The sequence below is a fragment of the Lycorma delicatula genome, chromosome 10 (assembly GCF_047948215.1).
Source record: "Lycorma delicatula isolate Av1 chromosome 10, ASM4794821v1, whole genome shotgun sequence".
In the NCBI taxonomy this organism is placed as follows: Eukaryota; Metazoa; Arthropoda; class Insecta; order Hemiptera; family Fulgoridae; genus Lycorma; species Lycorma delicatula.
In genome coordinates this window covers 27,525,288-27,541,530 of record NC_134464.1, presented here as the reverse complement: position 1 = coordinate 27,541,530, position 16,243 = coordinate 27,525,288, and the positions used below count along the sequence as shown (strand labels likewise).

At 28.3% G+C, this 16,243-nt stretch overlaps 1 protein-coding gene across 1 annotated transcript in view; it reads left to right on the top strand.

The window, feature by feature from the left end:
- The first annotated feature begins 10,059 nt into the window (after positions 1-10,059).
- Positions 10,060-16,243, top strand: part of LOC142331082 (dual specificity protein phosphatase 21-like) — a 52,429-nt gene continuing 46,245 nt past the window's right edge. Inside the window, exon 1 of the mRNA XM_075376745.1 lies at positions 10,060-10,599. Coding sequence (XP_075232860.1) covers positions 10,535-10,599 — 65 coding nt within the window. The 5' untranslated portion in view covers positions 10,060-10,534. The remainder of the gene's footprint in view (positions 10,600-16,243) is intronic.

The window sequence follows — 16,243 nt, the reverse complement described above, 5'->3', positions numbered from 1 at the left end:
AAATGTTTTGGGGTGTTTAACCATAAATTTCTAATTTTTATTTTTTATAGTTTTTATAATTTTTATAATTTTTTTTAATTTAAAGAGGTTGTTGCTACTTGCGATTATAATTTGCCATCGTAAATACAACTGTAAGTATAACTTACAGTAAAAATATTCTGTATAACTTATCAAGAAATTTCAAAAGGAATCTCTTTTTTTTAAATCGACTATTTATAAAATAAATTTAAAAAAATGAAATTATTAACTTTTCAGATTAATATGAGTATGATACAAAATCCAGATTATTCAACTTATTGATTTTTTTTCGTAAATGGTTATTTTTTTATAAAAGAGTAGGCATCAACAGCTATAGTCATTGGCCCGGTGGAAATTGGTAGCGTAAGAAAGATTCCATACTTGACTGGGATTCGAACCCGGGACCTCCGCACGAAATGCCGAGTCACTATCTACTTGGCCACGGAGGTCGGAAAATGTACTTATAAATGTATTTGCACTGGAAAATCCTAGATTATATGTACCATAAGGTTTGCACTCCAGAATACTCGGTGTTCTTTTAAAACAAATTAAAAATGTTTGAAGTCTACAATAACATTTTGTATTTTTTTTCACCCCTTTAATGGTCTATTTATTTCCACTTAAATTGTAAATTTAAAATAACATTAATAAAATTATACTTTTAACATTTCAGTGGGTACAGTTTAACCAAGCTAGAATGACCCTGAAGGTGGAGATTATAGGGCGAGGGGAGAACAGTAGTGGTAATGGAAATATCCGTTCTTCTAAACCTAATTGGTTGTTCTTATCATACACATTAAATTATGTTTCTTTGCTAAGGGAGGAAGCTTGCATATTCTTCAACTTCTGATCACTGATTACGTCAGGGATGAAATTATTATTTTTTTAAACCGATTATGTTAGGTATTATTTCTGAGATGAAATATCAACTTTTTAGCATGTTAAAATGCTATGTTTGTCCGGGTAACCGGGATTCGAACCCGGAACCTCCAAATGAAAGGCCGAGACGCGACCACTCGCGCCACAGAGACTTAATCATCCTATTTTTATTAACTGCTTGAAGTTGAAAGAAGACTGGTATTAGTAGCCTTTGTACTGTGATGAAATTTTATTAAATGTTAAATTTTAATAAATGTGCAAGTGTATTTTATTAAATTAATTAGATTTTGAAATTAAAAAAAAGAAAAATGAGTTAGGGCTATGAAATTAGGAAAATCTTGAATTTAAGGAATCCAAAAAATTTTGAAATAAGCTGATACAGAAAAATTCTAAAAATGTTCATTCGATTTAAATTCTACTATGAGAGTTTACTTCCCCTCAGGGGAAGACACCCACTTCTTGACGGATCCAATTGTCATGGATCCACAAAGAGATGACCATTTTCCATAATTACGTTTCGCACCTCTTTGTCGCATTCAATGATGTAGTGAACTACTCTGCCATCCCTTCTACCAGCCCGAGCAACAACTTTAAACTTAAAATAGTTCATCATAATCAAAACACCCAAACACTATATTTTGAGCCCATAGGGCATCTATGAAATCTTCTTCCTCCATCTCACGTGGAACATCATAAATAATGAGTCGCGGCCACAGAGGCTTAGTGTTAACAGTCTTAATTTGATAGACTTATCCTTAATTAGACTCCTCCCTTCAATATCCGTTATATCTTTTTCGGTTTTGGTATCGTCAGCCACAATTCTAACACTTTTGGATTTTCCTTTAGGATGATGATCCGCAGAACCCGTTCTCTGGCATCCAGTAATAAAAGCTACCACCCCTTTGAAGGCAGCGGAGGAAACATAAACTGCATCAACTAAAATCACCTTTGCTTTAGAGATCGCTGAAGTTGAAACAACCTCAGACAGTAATCTCGGAGCCAAGATTGGAGGAGTAGTTTTTACTCTCTCACCTATTCCAGCCTTAAATTCCTCGATATATCGTTGGATCCTATCATTCCTTTTATAGTCAAAAGTTATAAATAACGTAACTTCCGCAAACGGGATAGAATATTCTTGCACTTCTTTCTTTAACGTTATTTATAGTACAAATATACCCGTCTACCTCATTACGCAATCCATTGCACATACTTTTTAGTTAAGTGACTACCTCATTGGATATCAAATCCGTTGAGGCTAACCGCTTTTCTAAATTCTTGAATGTTGCATCTTCAGCCTTCTTTGCCTTCACGGGTGGTAAAATTTGTTTTCCCTGACGTGTGAAGCCAATAATTTCCTCGACTAATCTAGTGTCGGAATCTGAATCAGATTCCGCAACTCTTTTTTTTCAGTTTAGCATCCGGAACCACCGTAAGGTATTACTTCAGAGGATGATATGTATGATAAATGAAGTATATTCTTGTACAATCTCAGGTCGACCATTCCTAAGATATGTGCTTAATTGAAATCCAACCACCAAAGAACACCGGTGATCACGACCTTCTATTCAAATCCGTATAAACGTAACTCCCTTTACTAGGATTTGAACTTTAGAACTCTCGACTTTGAAATCATTCCGACACTCGTTCGACATAGCATAATTAATCCTTATCTTCCATGTACTCATGTATCTGATGATTAGATATAATTCAGTTTGTAAATTAGTTGGTGCTACAGTTGGGTTGTTATTAACAGCCACAATATCCGTGTCGTCGGCAAATGAAGCGACACTAACTCCATCATGAACCGTAAGAGAGTGTCAGTGAAGATACAGCATAAGGAAGGTCCCAATACTGAGCCCTGCGGAACCCTCGACTTAGTGTCGAAAAACACAGATAATTCTTGATTATATTTTACCTGGTAGAAACGCTCATCCAGACAGCTACAAAGAAAATAATAATAAGGTAAATAAATTATTTACTAAATTTTAATTTGGTACATAATTAAAATATTCAAAAGTAAAAGAAGGATTAAAAATATGATGATTAATTCACCATCTGAATGAAGCTTACGTATAGAAATATGAAATCGAAGTGCAAGACTATAAAAAATTCCTTCCTCGACGAGGATTCGAACCCAGGACCTTCCAGATAAAAAACTAAATGTTGTGATTATTGAATTATTATTATTTAATGTAATTCTTTTTAGAATCGGAGGTTAATATTTCATAATAAATCAATATATTTAAATTAAAAAAAAAAGAAGATGAAGTCGGATTTTAACCGATGTGCCTTCCCGTTGTAAGATCCAAATATTTCAATAATTAACGTTTTATTTGGCATAACTCTGGAACAAATGAAAATAAGTACATATTATGGTATATCGTTAAAAAGCTCTCAATGAGCGCTTCTTACTGGAGTTAAGGGAAAGTTCAATATTTTTGGATATTAGTCCAGTCTGTTGCAATTAAAAGGGGGCAGGTGCACAACTAGATGTTACAACAGTCTTAAATCAAAATTTCAACATCCTATGGCTAATCATTTTTGAGTTATGCAACATACATACATACGTACAGACGTCACGCCAAAACTAGTCAAAATGGATTCATGGATGGTCAGAATAGATATTTCCGTTTTTTCCGAAATTTTTCGCGATCACAATACTTCCTTTACTTCGTACAAGGAAGTAAAAATTATCATAGAAATCGGTTCATTAGATAAATAATGAATACACAATAAAAAAAATAATAAAACCAGTATACGAATGGAATTGAAAAAGATTTTGAAGTCAAGAGATAATTATATAAAATGTGAAGTTTTGTGTAATAATGATAAAATTGAAAATAATTATTCTATAGTTTAAAAAAAGAAGGAAAAAAAACTCGAATAGTAAATACACAAGGTAGAAGAAAAGAAAAACAGTAAATAAATTTATTGAAGTAAACAAGACGCATGATTCCGTGTTTATGCTGTTTTGAATCAGACTAATGGGGTCAAAACTCAAGAATTTCTATTAATAAATCACTCACTGTTTTAGTTAATAGACTTTTATACTGTTCTGTACTTTTCGTATTATATGAAATACGGTCAGGGATGTCTCTTAGTCAGTTGTAGTTGAATCGTTTTTGATAAATTTACTTCGCAATAAATAACTCAAATACTGCTTATAACTTATATGTATGTCTGTGTGTGTGTGTGTGTGTGTGCGCGCGCGCGCGCGCACCCGCCCGCGTGTGTGTGTATGTAAAATAAATTTTAGTTTTTCATACTAGTACAAAAAAATATATATTTATATAAAATAAAAAAATAAACCGAAGTGGTTAGAATATTGTTGCTGTGATATGTATGGTTTAAACCTAACTAAAAGAAAACGATGTAAAAATATTTATGCTATTCAAGAAATCAGCTGAAATTTTTTTACACTGTACGTTTAGTATTGTATGTATGAGTATTCGTGAATATAAATCTTTCGTTCGTAGTTGATTAAAGTATTTACGATTATTCCTAACTTATAATCCGGATGAAAATATCTTTTAAAACTTTTATTTTTTAAAACTTGTATTATTTTTTTTTTTTACATTTATTCTAGGTGTTTGTTTTTGGTTTATTTTTTATTTTTTTATTTTTTGCTACTTCTTAGAACGTGGGCTATAAATAATTTGTTAACAAGCAATTTCTTTTTTTAGAAAAAGAACATTTTAGAACTATTTTTTCATAATTTATTTTTATACCAAAAAAAAAAATAACTCTTGAAGACCGAATTTTCGTTTCCGATGCCTTCATCTATTACGCAGTTAGAAATGCACTGATTTTCAGAGCACAACGCACTAAATACGTTCGATTAACAAGTACATCCTACACACAAGCATCAAGTTTGCTATTTTCACCACTATGATTCACTGCCTAAGCGCATATGATAAATAGAACACTACATAACCTCAAAATAGTCAACATAACCTCAAAATCAGGTTACGTTATCTATTGTCAACCTTAAATTAAGAGTAATTCGAGAACAACTCAACCGATCTTCATCAAATTTTCACATGCACAACTTTAGATAAACTAATATAGCTTATCTAAATTTCAATGAAATCGATGTAATAGTTTCGGAGATTTTCGAGCCACAAATTGTTTTACATTAATGATATTTTCGTACTCCTCATACCTCAATACATAAAGAAGATTCATTTACACCCCTAAGTTCCACCGTGCGACCAAAGTATAATTTTCTTTGAAGAATCGGTAAAAATTAATTATGGAAAGAAATATATTTTTAATAACTTTATTAAATTTTTGAAAATTTTTTATATACAATTTTTGCTGTACATTATTTAAGGCGGTAGTTACCGTTACTAATTACTATTACGCCCACCGCAGGTTAAGAATAAACATTAAACGGTGAAAAATCAGACAACATTTATGTAATCTAAATTTAAAAAGATATAACCTTACCATATAATATTATCGATAAAAATAATTCAAAGTATATTTTTTTTAATTAAACAATTTTTAATTTGGTTAGAAATTTACTATGATCTTAATTTTATTTCCTAATTACGTTTTTATTAAATTATAAAAACTATTTCATTACCGAAAATTTTCTTCAATAAATTTAAAAAACAAGGATTACTATAACGCTATCATTATACGACCACTATAATGCGGCCATTCGGAGATAATCCGTATTATTTCGAAGATAAGGTGATAAAAGAAAAAAAACAACGCTTAGTTAATATTGTAAAAAAATTAAAATATTACCGAGTGTGACAGTTAAAAATGAGAATATTGTGGGATAAAATAAAATTTAGAATAAAAAATACAGTACTGAATATGTATTGTGCATTACATACATTTTTGTAGATGGATTTCATTTTCACACCATTTTTTCGGAACGTTTAACTATAATTTTACAGTCTTTTATGCACTTTCCCTTATGGACTTGAATTGAGAATACAGAACTGTAGTTACTGATTTGAATTCAGAATACCGTAAAGTAGCATACAATGCTACCTAATTTATTAGAACACAACTATATTAACACAGTACTTTTGAACGTATATAACTTAACATTTAAGATTAAGATAGTTAGCCGTCCTCCGTGGCGCGAGTGGTAGCGTCTCGGCCTTTCATCCGGAAGTCCCGGGTTCGAAACTCATTCATCTCATCCTCTGAAGAATGCCTAACGGTAGAACCGGAGGACAAAAAAGTTTAAGATAGTGTTATATGAAAATATAGGAAGTTGTTTTTGTTTACTTGTTGGATTTTATATCTTTTAATTTAGATAGAGTGCTTTTTTGAAAATAATTTTGACCACACTTTAAATGGGTTGTAGAAAATTAAGGATTTTTTAAAAAGATTTAATCCCTCTACACTCGTCTATTTGTCAGTAGTTGGTGACTGGGGAACCTATCGATCCAATATATTCATTTCCGAGTTAAAATACAATTATAATTGAGAGTAGAATTCTTGGAGGGCAAATCCAAATGTTATATCGATTGAGTTTTGTCGACGTTAAAACAGTGTATTCTGATTTCTGACTGGTGTTACTGTTTCTTAGCATTAAGATAATCTTAAACCTGCGCGCCTGGAAAATTTGTAGAAAGTACTTAAATAGAATTATTTAAGTAGTAAAAGTAATTTTGAAGTATATTTTAGAAAAATTTGTCATTGTAATTCTCATTTATACTATACATTCGTATGCCTCTTAAATTTAATCGATCATACCTTATAATTTTATGTTTAATATATATCATCTACTTATGGTGAAAAATTAAATAATTTTTTAACCAATTATATTTGTTTGATAATTTATTGGATAATTAAACATATTAATAAAATATTATATTGCATTTAGTATATAATTGCCAAAAACCAAGAAACCAAATTTTTTAATTAAAAAAAAAAAAAAACTTTGGTCCCATTCTTTTTCTTTTGATATTGCCGAATTTAAATTGAAGCTTATGTGTGGGATATAGAATTGGAATTTTGCCATGCCTGAACGGGATTCGAACCCATGACCACAGGATGATAAGTTAAGCCGAGACGCTACCACTCCGCCACGGAGATAGGCGGAGTAGTTTTACCTCCTTGTTTGTATTTACCTCATACAACATATTTAATTTAATAAAGCCACAAATTGAAAAAAAAAAAATTTAATTCTTAAACCGGGTTTATGGAGCCGCCTCTTCTTTATAAAAGTTCACATGTCATTTACAATAAATTTGATTTTCAGTTTGATAATTTTCTTTTTCTTTTTTGCTTGGTGATTTCGCCGTAATCTTGAAGCTTGTGTATCGGATATGGAAATGGAATTATTTAGCGTATGAAAAATTTTATGTCGGACATGGAATACGAACACGGGATCTTCAGATTAACAGCCGAGACGCTACCACTCTAAATTAGGATTATAAAAAATCATTTAAGAGTTTAATAAAAAAAGAAAAGTACCATGATGCTCTTTTGTCCGATGGGGTCAAAAGCCAGACGAAACTGGGAAAATATACAGCCAAATATTACTAATGAATTTCAATTTTTTGATTTTTGGGTTATTTTATATGAGGCCAATACTATTTAGAAGTAATGTTGAGCCCCATTCCTAAATCCGATTGACTTAAATGTTTGGAATTTTAAATAATTTAATAAGTAATTTCATCGACGTATAGCTCTCATTTTTTCCATTCACTACATAAAAAGATAAATATTCAAAATGGTGAAAATATTATATAAAGTTTTATCCAAACGTTTGTGCCATTAATGCTCCATATTTAGCCATAATGGTTAAAACAATTTTAACCATTTTTCAAAAATTGATTATATATTTAGTCGGTAGATCTTAATCAAAATATAGGATAACATGTACATAGATCTTCCAGAAATTTGTTAATCTTTTTTTTATTGTTTGGAGGGGATCTCGAAACGTCAATATTTGTAAAACCCTCGATATCCAAAATTTTGGCTCATATCTACATATGTTTTCTACTGATACTTTCTCTTTATGTTTTTACTGATACAGACGTAACAGTTCTTTAAATTTTACCTCCTAAGTTTAGTCCGGATATTTTTTTTTTTTTACTATACACACTGTTATCAATTAATTATTATTTATTTTTACTATGTAAAAAGAGAATTATATAAAATTTAAAAGCAAGTTGATTTGGACTTCTCTTATAATAGTTTCATTATTAAAACATAAAATTTAATATTTTGACAACGTTTATTCTTTTTGATAAATATACAAACATATTTTTGATTTCATATTCCAAATGGAAAAAGTAATTAAAATAAATTCAAAAAATAATATTTATAAAAGTGGACAATTATATTTAAATAGTTTATGTATATTTTTCAAGTGCAAACGTTCCAAAGTCATTAAAAGTAAACAATAAAAACGAAGAAATATCGTGTAAAGGCTAACAAAACTCTTTCGTTGTGACTTAAGGACGGTTAATAGCCCTGCTTTTCACACACACACACATATATATATATATGAAAAGCAGATTGTGATCGTTGGATCGTTGATGTAAAACGCACATAGTAACACTCTTAAAAATATAAACACAAATTAACACTAGTCCGCAGTAGACAAACGAACCCTTGTTTGTAATGAGGAGTATTCCAAATAATATTATCAAGGACACCTCTAAGGTGTCGTTAACCTCGTTCACTTACAATCGAATTGATTTTTTTTATAGCGGACTGTCCTTTATTAGCGTACGGGTTTATATGTTCCTGTTTACATTTATATTTATTATTTTTTTTTATTATACAGTTTGTTTTTATAGTTGTTTCTAATATTTTTTAAACAATTTGGTCTAATATATGTGAAACAGAATTATTAATTCAATATAAAATCAAGAATTTAAAAAAAAAGTAAAGTACAACATTATAGCAAGACCTAAATTCTTAATTAATTAAATGAAAAACTTTTTTTGTTAAGCGGAAAAAGGAGATGTTATCAGAAAAAAATAATTCTTTCTTGAAAATGGGTTTTTAGGGTCTCTAAGACTGGTTTAGCTGATAAAAAATAATATTCTTGTATTTTTTAAATTAATCTTTTGATAAAATATTTATTCTGTAATTTGTACTTAAATAAACTAACCTTTCTTTCTTTTTCTGTTTAGCCTCCGGAACCACTGTAAAGTATTACTTCAGAAGATCATTGAGGATGATATGTAAATGAAGTGTAGTCTTGTTCAGTCTCCGACCATTCCTGAGATGTGTGATGAATTGAAACCCAGCCACCAAAGAACCTGATATCCACGATCTAATACTAAAATTCCTACAGAAGTAATTGCCTTTACTAGGACTTCTAAATCAGCTGATTTACGATAACGAGTTCACCACTAGACCAACCCGGTGGTTGAAAAAATATTATAAAATCTTAATTTAAGCCTAGGCATGAGCTTGATAGAATGATTGCTATCCCTTGTATAGGCTTCCTAAAATAATAATTTAAAAATTATAAACCCGATCTGCATGGCGGAGTTGTAGCGTTTCGGCCTTTCATTCAGAGGTCCCGAGTTCGAATGTCAGGCATTCCATTTTTCATACGCTACAAATTTTCCATTTCATATTACCATGTACAAGGTTCAAGCTTATTTGATGAACTAATCATGAAAAAATAAAATAAAAATTATCCAGTTTTTTCAGAACAAACTATTCAGAATATTACAAAAGCGCAGTGGTTTGCGAAAAACACCGAAATGTATGATTATTTGGAATTGCCAGACGTTCGAAAGGAGATACTGCGATTTGGTACAAAATACAAAATGAGAATGAGCAAACATGTGAACTGGCTCGCGGTTAACCTTCTGGATAAGCGCCTAAAGCAACTACATATAATAGATCTGTAACTTTTACAATATTTGAGGTGAATCGGCTATCCTAAGATGTTAAGTGGCATCAACAAACTTAATTTTGTTTCATTACCTACTTTTACTAGTTTCATTAGATTTATTTCACTGTTTCTTTGTTTGATTAGTTATTTGTGATTCTTTGCGTGATTGATTAGACTACTTTTTTGTTTTCTTTTCCATTTTAAATTCTGAACCTGATCATTGTTCTTTGGACTCATCATTGTATGTACTTATTTATGTTTATTATATAACTATTTTACTGTATAAGATATCTATTCATCTATAATTCTTTCAGGAATTTTTGCGGAAATCTCTCTCTGCATGTCATGTTTTTGTATTCAAGTTTACTTATGATTCCGGTAAATTGAAAACGATTATACATTAAACATTGTGGCAAAAAAAAAATAAATAAAAAGTAAAATGAAAAATAACAAGAAAAATAGTAGAACGTTAAAAAAGAAAAAAAGAAAAGAAAAAAAATCAGAATGGTTTAATAAAGAAACGAAACCGAACTGGTGGCGCGGCGGACACATATTTACGTAATCCAGTATATGTGTGTGAATGTGTGTATTTTTCATATTTATCTTTCTCCTTGGCGTTCCGTCGGTTATACAATGCCGATATATCATTTGGCATTTGGCGGGTGCGGCATTCCATACCGGTGACGTGTTATGTTTACTGGGATGCGCGCCTGCGTGCGATGCCCGTGCACAGGTAGATGAGATGCTTTGGCAGAGCGCCTCGACGCGACGCCGACGCCACCGGCCAGTGGCATCTCAGCCGTCATGACCGTCATCAACGGACCTCATACGCCTCAGGCGGATAATTCATCTCAACAGACTTCTAAGTTGTAAGTACTAATTGTTTTTTTTTTTTTTTTTTTTTTTTTTTTTAATTATTATTAATTTTTATTTTTAAATGAACAGAATTATGGAAGTAAAAATTTATTAAAAATAATTCCAAAATTTTCGGTTAAGAATTTAAAAAAAAAATTAAATATGATTTGTTTTTCATAATATTGTATCCTGAGTTTAGTTTTGTAAATAGTAATAAATCTTTTTGTGGTATTCAGTATTTATACTGCTATGTGAGAAATTTTAAAAATACCGTTTTTAGGTTCAATTATTGATTGTATGAGATAACAAGAATAAGAAATAATTTTAATTTAAAATTATAATTAATTCCAACACTGTAATACGTTTTTGCATAAAACATATTACAAGTTAATAAATAATAATATCAGTTTAAAAATTCAAGTTAAGTTTTAAATTTCTTAACAGTGTATTTGTTTAGAAGAATGTACTACAATTTTTTTTTTTTTAATAAAGTTTATTAATTAATTACGTGTTGATTTCGATTTAATTTATCAGTAATATTACGAAAAACTAATAATTATCTAAATAGGTTTTTAAATTATAAGGTTAATATTTTTCTTTTACATCATAGAGCGTCAACCATTACATAAAATAATTTAATTAACTATAAAAATTATAATAACTTTAATCAAAATAATTTGTATGTATTTTTAGTTTTATCCTTCAAATAAACGGCAAGTAAATTTTTTATATTTTATTTTTATAATATTAAAAAGAAAGAAGTTATTTTGAGATCCTCTATGGATTTTTTGTTTTGTAATTCCCAATGCCTTAAGGATAATCTGATTCCAAAATTATTAAAATCATCTTAATGAAATACTAACTAAGCATTTTTATATATATTATAGGCACTACGTGATTTTATATCTCAGGAATACTTTAATTTAAAAAAAACAGAATTTTTGTGACAGCTTATGTATTACAAAATAATTGATTCTTTTTGAATCAGATTAGGAACTTGAAAATATTTTGGAAAGTGTATATCCAAAATTTGTTGATTTTAATAAAAATGTTACTTGTTCGTTTTTTTAAAATAAATCTTTGGTATATCATGAAAATGTACATTCAGCCTCTAAAACATTGGAAAAAAATCATTAAGTCACTACATCAAAAAACGCTAACTTTATTAACATTTTTTTTTTTCTAAGTGAAATACAAGAGAGTGGGCACAGTTTGCAAAGGGTTACTGGGTAACACAACCCATTCTGAAGAATGTAAATTCGGCTGATATATATATATATATATATATATATATTTTTTTTTTTTTTTTTTGCTTAATTTCACTACTTTAACCAGTCAATCTTAAATTATTTCACTTTTCCCCTTTTTTCATTCAATGGGGCGCTATCAGATTGGAAATAATCATGAAATTGTATCATAGCAATAAGTAAAAAATTTTAAATATTAAAAAAAAATAATAAATAATAATTCTCCAACTATCCCAAAATATTGTCAGTTTGAATCGTTATTAACTACTTTATAATTTATAATAATTTTACTGTATAATATAAAAACAGAATACATTAGCACACAAATAAATTTGTAATAAGTTTTATAACTTTTTTTTTATTTATATTAAAATAAAAAGTTTTTTCTTTTTGACAAAAAATAATTTTAAAAAAATATATTACATCTAAACTTTATAAATATTAAGCTGTGTTTAAGCATTGGAAAAGTACCGGCATATTGTGCCAACTTTTTTTTAAAAAGTTATTTTATTTTACATTTGAATTAGCAATTGTCTTAATTTCAAGATTATTTATTTTTTTTTTATGCATAATTTTACATTAACCACCATTTTGTAATTAAAATATATATTAAATTATTCGTCTTTCTTCTTAATCGCTATAAATAATAATTTTTTTATTCGTTATTTGGTAATACTATTCTATTAGGTAATATTATCTTGCCGGCCTCCATGGCGCAAGTGGTCGCATCTCGGCTTATTATTTGGAGATACAGGGTTCGAATCCCGGTCAAATGTGGAATTTTTCACACGCTACAAAATTATTATTTCATATCATACTCCGAAGCAATACCTATCAATGAGTCCCGGAGGCTAAAATAAAAAAGGTAGCATAATAGAGATAGAGTAATGTCATAATCAGCTGTGTTAGATACATATTTATTATTGTAGAACAACATGTTTTGTTGTCAATTGTTGATATGTTCAACAGAAATGCAATAAAAATATATCTATTTTAATATTATTTTGCAATAAAATATTATACGACAGTATAAGGCTATATATATATATTAATATATATTTCTTTAAAATCAGCCAAGTCGAATAAAACTAAAAAAAAAAATTAAAATGAATTACGGATTTTTCCTAAATTTCTTCATTATTTTTGTACTCTAATTATATGACAACTTAATTTTTAAAATCTTTTTTTTATTTAGAATATTTTAATATTTATTTTTAAAGCAATTTAAATTACTTTGTTTAATATGATTTATATAATTACTAATAGTTTTTTTTTTTTTTAATATGAGTTACCATACGTAATAGAATACGAATTTAATTTGTTTTGTTGATAATTAATACTTTAATTATTATTATTATAATAATATTATTATTACAGCTTTGTAGCTTCTGATTAAAAATTAATAAATTACTCACATTTTATTGTATTTAATTTCATTAAAAAAATCAAGAAAAAAATTGGAATTCAAAAAATTAAAACATAATTGTTTTGTTTTCCAACTTAATCAATTTTGAAACGTAATTTTTTTTTTTAATAACAAAAAAACACCTTCATGTTTTAAATTTTACTGGATATGGCAGTACATTTTTTTATTGAAACATTATTACAAAGCTGTTGGGAGAATAGTTCATTTTCTTTTAGAAGGATAGTATTTAAGTTCAATGACCTCTCTCGTCAGAAAGAAATTTGTTCATTACATTCCTTACATCGTGTTTTATAAAATTCTAAATCGTATAGTTTATTTGGTGAATTAAAATATTTCCAATTATATTTAGAAACCTTTATTATAAAAACGAGGTGATGAAAATATTCTTATGAGTTGATCGTAGGTATGGATTTTTTTTTTTTTTTTTGAGCGGTCGTTTGTATATGTTATGAGATGCTATTATTTTTTAAACAAAACGATTGTTAGAAATAATGTTTTGTTCATTACTTTTATCTCTTAAAAATCGTACTATTACTAATAATAATAATGTAAATTAGGTTTATGTACAGTTTATATTATACACAAATATATAGGTTAATAATCAATTAAGTATAAAATCATCATATTACACCTACATTCAGACGTAGCAGGTAGATACTATTATAAAATTTCACACCGCACGTTCTAATTTAATAAATATTTTTGATCCATTTTATTTTATTATTATTATTATTATTATTATTATTACTATTATTATTTCGTTAATAGTCTTTTTCTTGAATTAATTGTTTAATTACGTATGTAAATTTTGTTATAAAAAATTAATATTAAAAATATAGTAATTTGTAAGGTATGTTGAACCTAATATATGTATTATATATATATATATATATATATATATATATATATAATACATATACATATCTATATAATTGAAATTTATACTGTATTATAATTTGTTCTTTAAAGTATTAGTTTCTACATTCAAGGATTAAAATTTTGATCTTCAAATACCCGCAAGATATATTCTGTTTGATGTGTTTAAAAAAATTTTTAATTTAACAGTTGATTATTGAAGTCGAAGGTTCAAATCCGGGTAAAACTTACTTGACTTTATACGGATATGAATACTAAACAGTGGATACAGGTGTACTTCGGTGGTTAGGTTTCAATTAACTACACATCTCAGGAATGGTAGACCTGAGTCTGTACAAGACTACACCTAATTTTTTACGTCATGCATATCACCTATATCTCATTGGACCGTGGAGGGTTGCTTACTGTTCACTATTTGAACAGATTCAACGTACACGTTAGAAAAAAAGATTTAAACTTCCGCGCCCAGAATCGATATAAACTTTCATTACAATCGATAAATTATCGATTATTATGAGCTGATGTAATATGATTAAGTATATTCGGTGGAGACAGTAATAAAGATATTTTTTCTTCTGCTACATAAAAAAGGGTTATAAAAATCCTGCGTTACTTCAATGTAGAAAGAAATACATTCTTTTTGATTTTATACTAATCTTGTCGATCCTAATCTTTCTTATAGTTGTGAGCAAACAGTCGGAATTGATTTCTAAAGAGCAATATATATTATATGTTACGGTAAAACCCCGAATACCGGTAAATCTTAAGTTTTACCGGTAAATTCTAACATTTACCAAGTTACTTGGTAAAAGTCCGAAAGAATCTTGAAAACAAATTTAATTCGGACTTTTACCAAATCGTTTTGGTCATTTTTGACAATTACCATATTCTGTTGGTAAAAGTTAACAATTCTGTAACGAAATCACTTCTAAATAGGAAAGATCATGAATTTAAAAGTACTCTTCTCAATTTCGAGATTTCAGTTAAAAATTGCATTAAAATTAATAATTTTCAACGTGAGAATAATCAATTAATAGTTGACTCTTCTGGGTCACAACACCCAAATTGTTTTTTAACCCATTTTATTTCATTTTTTGCTACGGGAAAAATGTTTTGAATCCCAACTGAACATTTTTCATTATATACAGTCATTTTGTTCGTTCAAATCATTCTAAAACTTAAGAAAAGATTAACAAAATGTTTAATTCTGAAAGTAATTAATATGAAGAGCAAATGTTTCTTGCATACTAGTTATTATATAGTACTTGAGATGGGCATTATTTTTAGTTATAGAGTTTTTTTGTAATTTGTAGTCTCGAAAGGATTCATTTAATTATAACAACGAACATATTGCTATTTACCATTGTAGAAGTTTACTGAAAATTATTCATTCCTGAATATTGGTGTATATGAATTAATTACTTGTAAAGTTTTTGAAATGTCTTAGTATTATATAGCAAAATAAAGTTTTTTGTAATCTTTTGAAAAAAACCTGTTTCATTTTTCACCCGCAGTGCACTGAAATTCCGAAATTGGGAAGAGCATTTTTAAATTCATACTTTTGAGTGATTTCATAACAGAATTGTCAACTTTTACCAACAGTCTACGGTAAATGTCAATAATGACCAAAACTACTTAGTAAAAGTCCGAAACAAATGTGTTTTCAAGATTTTCAAGTAAAAAAAAATGAAAAATAATAAAAAAATAATTAGAATTTTTATTATGGGTTATTAGAAGTTTGTTTGGTGAATAATGTATAGCAAAGAATAGGCCTAAAATAATCTGGATTATTAGGCATTTTCCTAGAAGTGAACCACCGTTTCATCGTAGGGAAATATTTGATGGTGTTGGTATGTTAATTACAAATGAGGTAATTTGGTGTGATTTTCGAATTTGTTTAAACATAAGATTTTTTAATGGTTTTTCAAACGTTTTTGAAATATTTGTTACTAAAATTATAGTTAAGATTAAAACTGTTATTATTGTATTGTTACATTTACTCTATATATTCCAAAAAAAATAGATGTTTATTCAAGATCAGCCTCATAACGGCTGCGTTTAGAGAAAAATACTTTTTTCTTTTTCTATTTAGCCCCCGAAACCACCGTA